This window comes from Setaria viridis, chromosome 8 (genome assembly GCF_005286985.2).
Source record: "Setaria viridis chromosome 8, Setaria_viridis_v4.0, whole genome shotgun sequence".
Taxonomy (NCBI): Eukaryota; Viridiplantae; Streptophyta; class Magnoliopsida; order Poales; family Poaceae; genus Setaria; species Setaria viridis.
In genome coordinates, this window is record NC_048270.2 from 23435448 (window position 1) to 23446177 (window position 10730).

The 10730-nt window shown below is 49.6% G+C and overlaps 1 protein-coding gene across 1 annotated transcript; it reads right to left on the bottom strand.

Moving 5' to 3' along the window:
• Window positions 1-7070: 7070 nt before the first annotated feature.
• Window positions 7071-7619, bottom strand: LOC140220250 (uncharacterized). Its single transcript, XM_072290267.1, has one exon. It carries the CDS (start codon window positions 7617-7619, stop codon window positions 7071-7073), a length of 549 nt encoding a protein of 182 aa, XP_072146368.1.
• Between the last annotated feature and the right edge of the window lie 3111 nt (window positions 7620-10730).

Sequence of the window (10730 nt, forward strand, 5' to 3'; positions counted from 1 at the left end):
TAGATAAACATTAAACTTTTTATGCTAGATGAGTAATTTCATGTTTTACTCCTCGGGTGTATTTGATAGTGATTATGTACACATATACTAGGTTTGTTATTACTAACTTCCAAAAAGAGAAATGTTACCATCCTAGGGTTGATCAATCTTAGATCGGAAAGTTATCCTATTTCTGAATATTTTTCTAGACCTCTTTTAGTATTTACCATGTTACCCTTACTATTACTTAATTTGTTTTCATTCATCTCTTCTGGGTTTAACTTGCATAATTTGTTTCTGCATGCAAATAGTGAGATATGGCACTGAAAATTAAACAGGAACTTAACCGTATCAAAGATAAGCTACTGTAAAATGTTGAGGCTCGGTAGACTTCTACAAAAACAATTAAAATTAACTTAAGATCCTATGGTTGTTTGCACTTAACTATTTTTATCTCCAGTCTCACAGAGATTTTGGCTCTGATGTTTTTTTAACAGTAAGTTATACAAGTGCAACACGAGTTCCAGTGAATTTTCTATGATTTTTGGTGAAGGACATCTATTTTACATAATATTTTATCATTTAATCTTGTACAAAAATATAAGCATGTTTCACCAAGTTTCATCCAGTGAACAATATTTTTCCTAGCAAGTATGTTTCACAAGTGATCTAAGCAAGGTGGTTTCATATTTTTCTCTGACAGATTCTATTTATTATGCAAAAAGCAAGATTTCACCCTAGATTTCAAAGTTAAATCTAAAATAGTGTGTAAAACATCTAAACAAGGGTCACAACTATTTTTATAAGCACAAGTTCAAAGTAACAAAGCCAATAGAGGTGGTTTCGCTATTTTACCATTTTTGTGTGATTTACCAAGCATTTAAAAGCTTAAACACTAATTAAAATCCAGTTCTAAATAAAGATCAGAAACATGCATATGAGTATATTTAAAAGAAACTAGACATCACCAGAAACCTATCAAACCAAGAATCACATTTTTCCCCTTTTTCTACATTTTTCTATGCCTTTTCAAAGTTCTCAGCTTTTAGATCTAGGAAAAATAAACAAAACCGAGGTCAACTTGCAAACTAGCCCCCAGGTCTACGGTTTAATCATGCAAAGGTTCCTGGATTTTCCCATACCCCTCTATCCTTTCTTCTTCTTCTCCACACAAACCCTTCACGCATACAAAACAGAGGCATGGCAACAGACATGGCGCCTGGCACTTGGGGGTAGGCCGTGGTAGGAGGAAAGGATGGCACACGGCAGGGGAAGAGGAGAGGGGTGGTGCACAGAGGCTAGGGCTCACCAGCAGGGGCAGGTAGGCGGCGAGGAGGGGAACGGTGCCCTCCTGGAACTACTAGACTGGCGGATGGAGGTGCTTGCCGTGGGGGGGGGGGCGCACGGTGATGAAGGACGGTCGGCAAGCGGCGAAATGGATGGGGCACGTCACGAGGATGCTTCTAGTGCAAGGAATTGGCCGGAGACCTTCCCATGGTGGTGGATTTGGCCGGCAAAAATTTGGGGATTTTGAAGCTTTTGGCACTGGTAATGGTGGAGGAGGAAGGGGAAGCCGGTGCTTAGGTTTTATAGGCGGGGAGAGGCCAGGATAAGAACAGGCAGATGACAAAGCACGGGGCGCAGCCTTTGGAGGGGAGGCGAGCGCCAGGCATGGTGGCCCCGTGTCGTCGATGGCGTGCGTAGGGGTCGAGCTGTGGCGCGGCTATAGGGCAGAAAGGATGCGCCCATGGGGGTGGAGGTGCGCTCGGGCAGTGGTTGCGCAGCGCGGGAGCTCGTCCGGTCACGTCGTGGCCATGGGTTGGCCAGCGTCGGCTTGCCGGTGAGGCGAAGCCATGCGACAGCGGCAGTCTAGAGCACGCGGCGAGCATGCTCTGGCTACGATGGTGGAACATGACATCACGCGTCTAGGCGATGTTCAAGCGCCGTTTTCTCAAAAAAAATTTAAAGGAATTTGAAAATTTCCCAAACTAAGAAATGTAGTTCTGACTTCACTCTACAAGTCTTAGAAAGTCCATTTGTGCAAATTTGAGCTAAATTTGAAGTTAAATGAGCTCAAACTTGTCAGGAACGCTGAAATTCCAGACTTAGCTTTTTGGAGTAAAGCTGATTTTGACATTTTAGTTGACTTTGGCTCAATTTTTGAATTGGTTCTGTTGAGATTTTGGCCAAGGGCAAAAGGGTGAAGTGGTAGCACACATCTATTACTCAAAATTTTATAAAAGCTTCACCTTTAGACAAGGACTAGAATTTGAGATGACAGAAGCCAAACTTCTCTAACAACTATGTTATTCAGGACTTAGTGATTTTGAATAGGGCTTTGAATTGCTACTGAATTTAAATCTAGTTTTTGAACATCTTCCTCTTCAAACTAGCAAAAAGTTCAAATAAGAAAAGTTGTTTGTTTTGTCAAGTTTTACAACTCTTATATGGGCAAAAATTGAAATTGTTATATAAAATTTTAAATTTATGATTTGCCTCCAAATTAAGCTTTTAAGGGCATTTTGGTCCTTTTTAGTGCTAGATTAACTTCTAAACTTTCTACTTAAGCTTTTACAAGACTAGTTAAAACTAGGGTTGTTACAGTGATGACCAAGGGGAAACCAAGGGTGATTGGTGGCTGTGGGTTTTTGTTGCTTTTGTAGAAGGTCGCCGAGTACTTTGATCTGATGATCAAGGACTCGAGCAAGGCATGGGACAAGGAGTAATTCCTTGTTACCAACCAGAAGTAGGAGTTGCCACCTCACCTCAGATTTGCACTCGTGACAAGGCCAAAATTGTCGAACCAGCTGACCTCCGAGGAGATGGTCCAATCAACCAGCTACTGAAGGAGATCATCGAGCTGAAGAAGCGTGGGCTCACAGCTGTAGCTGTGAGCATCAATTTCTACCGGAGGTTAACGGAACCGATCAAGGATAGGATCCATTGGATCTGACCCGGGAGGCGCAATGAAAGGTTACTAAGGAAGAGGTTGCCGACCGGGTATGCAAGTTCTTCGGCGGCATCATCAAGAATAAGCGCTACCCCAAGGCCTATTCCCTTTTGAGGCCGGTCGAAACGGTAAGATCTTAATTTCATCGTTTGGCTAGCTTGCTTTGCTTTTACATTTGTTTCTGCTTGATTCTATTTTACTTGTCAGAGCCAATAGTTTGCGTTTTTCTATCCGGCACCACTTTCCAGAGGGGCCGAGCAGCAGCAACCCAAGATCCGCCCGGCCACCGAGACCGACCAGCCGCCTGCTGCCCTTGACTGGTAGTCGGACTCATCCATCGACTTCTTCGACAAGGATGTGCCTATCCAAGGCAATGGTACAAAAGCCAGGGGTGCGGCTCCTACTAGACGGCGGACGCACCGGGCCATTCGCAAGGTGGTAGTGTCCAAGGTGCTGGAGGTAGAGAAGTCAGAGGCGGAGAAGAAGAAGTGAAAGAAAAGGGGTGCCACAAAGCCGAAGGCACCTATTGTGGCAGTGGCATCCCATGCGAAGACCTCATCCGGGGTGCCAAGCGACGACTCCGACTCACCCAGCCCGGCCGCTAAGAAGAAGAAGGCTGAGCTCCTCGAGACGACCGCGGCCGATGTGGAGAGGCTCAAGTAGAAGATGAAGATGGAGATCCACATGGGAAAATAGAAGGAGCCAACCCTGTCGCCACCAGCACCTCTTCGCCCAAAGTTCCAAGCAAAGAAGAGCATGTTGTGAGTATGATCATGGCGTTGTATATTGTTGGAAGTTTGTTGTATGTTGCTTGACTCTATACCTATGCTGTGCCAACCAAGCAGGGAGGTAGTGATGGAGGATGAGCCGAGCCTACATGACGTTGGCATTGGGACCCATGCAGAAGGTTGGACTCCTGATGCAACCATAGGGGCTACATCTATGACGTCTGTCCAGGTTAGGAGCGAGAGTGGCCTACTGGTGGGACCTAAGGTGCCCGAGCCAAGGTCTTCGCTACGCCAGGATGTCACCGAGGGTGCCACCGTTTCCTCGCCCTGGGCCACAGTTGCCAGAGGTGCAGATTGAGGAGACCCCCTGGGAAGCGCTAACTGCGTGGAGGCGGCGAGCTACGATGCCGATGTCGATGCCCACGAGGAGGATGATTCCACCACCCTCGACTTCTCTAGGGCGGCCCTAGCGTGGGATGCTACCGCTGACAAGAGAGATTTTGCCCAAGGTCGGAGAGCTGTTATACGTAAGTTGGATGGCCTATCTTGGTGTTGAACATCATCCCTATCTTGCTTCGTTGAATATTTGGAGTAACTTTGGTACAAAACCTAGCCAAGCGTGCGCACAAGAGGATAGACAACATCCATTGTGTTGAGGAGTACCACCTCAAGGCCGAGCGCCTAGAGGCCAAGCTCAATAAGGTCAGGAAGGATGCTATGGAGCAGATCCGACAAAAGGATAGGGAGATCGAGGAGCAGAAGAAGATCACAAGGGAGGTCCAGGGCGACCTTCGTGCTTTGCTTACTAGTACAACTTCATCCCTTATGGAGGATCTAGCTTGGGTAGATGAGGCCAGTATCTTTTCTTGAGTTTCATTGCTTTGCAGATGCCCAGAAGAATGAGGAGAGCCTCAAGAGAGACCTCGAAGAGTGCGAGGCCGCCAATGCGTGATTGCAGCAAACCATGACGTCGCCGTGCACCGTGAGTATGCTGTGTCATAGAAACTGGCCTATGAGGCTGACTAGTGCAAGGACATGGACCGGTGCTTGATTGCTACTATGCATAGTCTTCAGCGTGATCAGGTGATCAATGCAGGGTTGGAGGTGGAGCTGGAGGACCTGCGGTTGGCCGTGGGCTACGTGATGGACATGGTCTAGCTCGAGGCCAATCTTGCTGAGCCAACACCGTTGCTGGACCGCCTGAGAAGTACTCCTGGTCGGCTGAAGGCGCTGATAAAGAAAACCATCATGGAGAGCACGAAGAATGTCATTGCGCTTCTCAAGACGCATTTCCCTTGCCTAGCCGTGGAGCGCGTCGGAGCGGGGGTTGCCAAGGGCTTCGATCCTGATAGCCTTCCAGAGTTGGCCGACCAGTATCAATAGGTTGCGAAGGAGGTAGTCAAAGAGGTTGACCTATAAAGGAAAATCTATGATGTGTATCAATATGTATTGAGAGACAAGTAAGCTAGGAAATTAACTTGTGCAAATGGAAAGCTTCCATCCCTCCTTTGGTGTATATGAAAGGACATCGTATAGATTAGGCCTGTAGCCACTAAGCGCCCAGCCTTGCCTGGGTAGCACTTTGCTGAGAGCAGATCTCGAGCTTGTAGAGGGGGCGGACACAAAGTTGTTTGGGTTTTGCAAGGTAGGACGTTGTCTACATTAGTTGTATTTGCCGTGAGAGGGGTAGGAGAAGGGGTGAGACCCAGGTAGGCATGTAACAGGGGAAGCCCCCGAGCATACCTGCATTGTGGTCTATCGATCAGATCGGATAGCCCCCAAGCGTGAGTCCTCAGGTAAGAAAGCAAGAAGGTAGTAGGTACGCAAAGGACCTTTGAACTTTTATTTATTCAATACAAAATGTAAAAAGAGTACATAGCTTTTAATTCCTAGGGGTAGAAGCGCCACAGGTGTTGGATGTTCCATGGGTTTGGGATGCCTGAGCCATCTGCCCACTACAGCTGGTAAGTGCAAGGCTACATGACTTGTTTGATGATGAAGGGACCCTCCCAGGGGGCTGACAGCTTGTGCATGTCCTTGGTGGACTAGATCTAGCGGAGCACGAGGTCACCGACATTGAATGAGCGTTTTTGGACATTCCTGACATGGTAGCGTCGAATCTGCTGTTCGTGCCGTGTGTGCTGGATGAGAGCTACCACGCGGTGTTCTTCCAGGCTGTCGATTTCAACCTGCCGACTCTTTTCTGCTTCACCCTCCTCGTAGTATTGGATCCGCCGGACGTCGAAGGCCACGTCCGTTGGAAACACTATCTCGGAGGCGTAAACCAGGAAGAAGGGAGTATAGCTGGTAGCCTGACTCTTCTCGGTTCGTAGGCCCTAAATGACATGGGGTAACTTGCGGAGCCAACTAGTGCTGTATTTGGATATGTTGTTAAAGATGTGAGACTTGAGGGACTGGAGGACCATCCCATTCACACGTTCAACTAGGCCATTGCAGCGTGGGTGAGCTACTGAAGAGTAGTACACCACGATTAGGTTGTTTTGGCAAAAATCCTAGATCTCAGATCCTGTGAATTGCTTGCCAAGGTCGGTGATGATCCTATTGGGGAACCCAAAGTGATGGGTGATTTCCTCAATAAACTGGGCAGCTTTGGCCAACTCTGTGCTGGTTACAGCCTTGACCTCGATACACTTAGTGAATTTGTCAACTGCCACAAAGATGTGGGTGTATCCACCCGAAGTGGTCTTAAAGGGTCGGACCATATCCAGCCCCTAGCAAGCGAAGGGCCAGGATGGTAGGATTGTGTGTAGAGCTTGGGCTCGAACGTGTTGCTGCTTGGAGAAGAATTGCCAACCTTTACACCTCTGGATGAGCTCTTTTGCGTCGGCAATAGTAGTTGGCTGGTAAAGGCTTGAGCAGAACGCTTTCCCAACCAACCTACTTGAGGCGATGTGATTCCCGCATGAACTCAAGTGGATTTTGTGGAGGAGTTCGAGGCCTTACTTGTGGAGGATGCACTTCATTAGGATGCCGGCAGATGTGGCCTTACTATACAATTCCTTACCGATCACAATGTAGTTGGTGCTGTGTCTACAAGTTTTTCATGCTCGGCTTTGTCCTCGGGAGACATGTTGTCAGTGATAAATGCAATGAAGGGTGTTGTGCCAGTCTTCCTCCACCTCGATCATTAGGACATTGGTGGACACTAGGTCGGCCTAAGGCTGGGCATTGCTGCCATCTTGGTCTGGGTATAGGATCTTGATGCAGGTTTTTCCCAGGTCCTGGATGAACACGCCGACCAGGACTTGGGTGCGTTTCAAGCCGACCTTGGATAGGATGTCGGTGGTGACGTTGTGTTCCCTAGGGATGTGATGGAACTCCAGGCCGTCGAAATGAGCCTCGAGTTTGTGGACCTTAGTTCAGTAGGCGTCCATGGTTTCCTTGGTGCATTCCTAGGACTTGTTGACTTGCTCGATGACAACCTTGGAGTCGCCGAACGCGAGGATGTGCTTAATGCCGAGCAAGGCGGCAATACGAAGCCCGTGTATGAGGGCCTCGTACTCGGTGTCATTGTTGGTGGCCTTGTAATGTATCTGCAGAACATACTTGAGCTGCTCGCTTTTTGGGGATATGAAGAGAACCCCAGCGCCGGCCCCTTCAAGGTTGAGGGCACCGTCGAAGTACATCGTCAAGTGCTTCGACCTCTCTAGGGAGGGCGGTTCTTGAATCTTAGTCACTTCAGCGACAAAGTTGGCTTGGATCTGGGACTTGATCACATGATGTGGGCAAAAGTCGATGTCGAATTCCTTGAGTTCCACAGACCATTTCACAACTCGGCTGTGAACATCCCTGTTGTGCAGGATTTCGCTGATCGGGTAGACGGAAACCACTCGAATCTTGTGCGCTTGGCAGTAGTGAGGCAGTTTACGGGAGGTGATCAGGATTGCGTGGAGCAATTTCTGGACCTCCGTGTAGATGATCTTGGAGTCGCTTAGGACCATGCTAGCGTAAATATACCGGCCTTTGCACCATGTGAGTGTGGCCGGGTTCTTCGCGTTCTACAACTAGCACCGTGCTTACAACATGTGTTGTCGCGGAGATGTATAGCCACAACGTTTCTTGGTTGACTAGGACTGTCAGGATGGGATGGGTGGAGAGGAATGTTTTGAGTTCCTCAAGGGCCTTGCGGGCCTTGTCATCCCACTCGAACTTGTCCGCCTTCTTGAGCGGCTTAGAGAAGGGGAGTCCCTTTTCACCGAGCTTGTTGATGAAATGGCTAAGAGCCGCCATCAGGCCTGTGAGCATCATGACGTCCCTTTTGCTGGCCGGCTATGCCATGTTCCTGATGGCATCCACTTTGACAGGGTTGGCTTTGATGCCTCATTGGCTGACCATGAACCCCAGGAGCCTTCCAGATGGGACACCAAAGACACGTTTGCCTGAGTTGAGTTTCCATCGATAGACCTGGATGCTGTCGAAGGTTTGGGCAAGGTTGGCAATGAAGTTCTCTTCATCTTTGGAGGTCTCTTCCAGGCCGAGGCTGATCTTCTTGACTTGCGGGTCGAGCTGCAGTGCCATGGGCGTTGGATCCACTTCTGGGATCATTAGCTGACTCTGGTCCACCTTCTTGGACTCAGCGAGCATCATGGTGGCTTTGGCCGAGTACTCTAGGGTCTCGGCTTTCGTGTCACACTTGTAGGATGTTTCAACAGCATCGAAGATGGAGATGACGCCGTTTGGAGCTGGCATCTTGAGGATGAAGTAGGTATGGTTGGGTATCGCCATGAACCTCGCAAGTATTGGCCTGCCAAAGATGACATGGTAGCAGGTCTTGAAGTTGGCAACCTCGAAGGTGAGGTGCTCGGTGAGGTAGTTGTTGGGGGTGCCAAACGTGATATTCTTGACGACTCTCTTGATAGGATAGGATCCTTTGCCAAGTACTATGCCGTAGAATGGGTCTTCGTAGGGAAGGAGCCGCTCAAAGTTGAAGTCCGTACACTTCAGGGTCTTGGTGAAGATGATGTTGAGGCTGCTGCCACCATCGATCAGCACCTTGGAGAGGAGAACTCTGTTAATGGTGGACACACTACTAGCAAGTAAGACCTAGGGTCTGGGATGTGCACCAAGTGATCTTCCCTGGAGAAGGTTATGGGCATCTCCAACCATCGCAGATACTGGACTGGTGTGACAGAGAGGAAGTGCACTTCCCGCTTTTGCATCTTGTGCTTGTGATTGCTGCAGAAAGCCTTAGGGCCATCGATGATGGTCTTCACCTCCCGCTCGGGGTGTTGGAACTCGTTGTTGTTGTTGCTAGTGCCTTGGTTGGCATCGGGGTTGCGCTGGTCACGGTGCTCTTCTTTGCGTTGGTCGTCGTGGAGGCAGTTGTCGCAACGGTTATCTTCCTTGCGGTAGTCGTTTCGATGAGGCCGTTTGTATTCCATCGGGGCGCCAAGCTCTTTCTTGAGGACCGTGCGGTCTCGAAGATTATGGCATGCATCCTTGTGGAAGGGGCATGGGGATTCGACATATCATCAAATTCCTCCCAGAGGAAGGTTGTTTGGCTCGCAGGGTCGGCTTTAGTACTGAGGACGTCAGGGGCCCTCTTTTGAGGTCAGGACGGCTCTGACCGGGGCTGGCCCTGGTGGTCTTGATGGGTTGGCGGTTTGTCATCATCATTGTGGCAATTCTTGCTATCCTGGAATTGGATGTGCTCAGCCTCATTTGTGTTGGCGTGAAGGTTGACGATCTGCATCATGTGTCCGACCTTCTTGGAAGCTGTCTGGAACATGATGTGGAACATCGAGTGGTTCTTGAGGCTGGTTCGCACATGATGTCAAGATGATGGAATATTCACCAAGGTGGAGTTTGTTAGATATTGTGTCGAATATTTGTAGGAGTCCGGTTACGATGGGACTTGAGTTGTATTTAGCAGTATAGGGTAGAGTCCATGTCATACTCTATAACCTAGGCTTTCTCATAAATATGAGAGGAGGGCTGCTGTTGTAATAATGATGACATAGCGACAGGCTCGTAGGGGGAGGCGGCACGATGCCAGGACCCCGAACCGACCGATGTTGCAGTATTGGGGAGGAGCGCCCATAGTCATGCCCCGGGGATGTAGGCTTCGGCTGAACCTCGTTAACAAAAATTGTGTCTCCGTTGTCATCTATTAATGTGGAAGTTTGTCTCGGTAGATTTAATCTACGCTTTTCGCTGGTGGACATTAGCGAGCGGCTCGTCAAAGGTGTGGACGCCACAGCCATCCGACGGATCCTGACGAGGGCGTGTGCCCACAAGCCAAAGGTGCAGCAGCTCGGCTCCCAGCGCTATTTCGCCAGCCGTCCGCTCTCGACTCCCGTTCAATGCGTGCCACTGCCGCGGGAGCGTCGGGGCCGCCAGCGGTGATGGCAGCCGGGCGGGCATCGGGGGAAGCTACCTGGGTGCGGAGGTGGCGGCGCTGCTGGCGTGCGTGATGGCCACGCTGCTAGTGCTGCTGCCGCCACTGCCCCCACTCCTGCCGCCACCGCTCTTCCTGCTCGTGCCCGTCGCCATCTTCGCCGTCCTGGTCCTGCTCGTGCTTGTCCCCTGCGACGCCAGGGGCGTCGCCAGCACCACCACGCCCTACTCTTCCTATAGCTAGATACCTGATTAGATTGGGCGCCCGGCCTTGACTCGGTGTGCTCGTCTTCTAGCTGCAGCAACACTTCATGGGAAAGACTCGGTGCGCTCATCTTCTAGCTGCAGCAACACTTCACGGGAAAAAAAATCTGTGCAGAGTAGCGTGTCCATGTTTATTGAGATCTTGCTGGTGTCGACTCTCGGAAATCCTAACAACTGCATGATCCTGCTTGTTTCCCGGATAGAAGCTGCGCGAGGAACACGACGACTATTCACTGGTATGAATTTCTGACTCCCTTGGAAGTTGAAAGTTGAAACTGAACTGAATCTGCCCCCACATCACCCTGGCCCATCTGGTTGCTAGCACGTGAGCTGCCACTCGATCGTCGTTGTGCTCTGCATCTAGTTCAATGGTGCAGAGCTCTCGAACTCGGAGGCGGAATCATAAGAGATCTCTACGAGTTCAGGATCCAAATCTGAATCAATGTCCGGGT

Bases quoted from the DNA above. Each gene is read 5' to 3' on its own strand.
- LOC140220250 (XM_072290267.1), bottom strand. From the start codon at position 7,619: ATGGTCCTAAGCGACTCCAAGATCATCTACACGGAGGTCCAGAAATTG.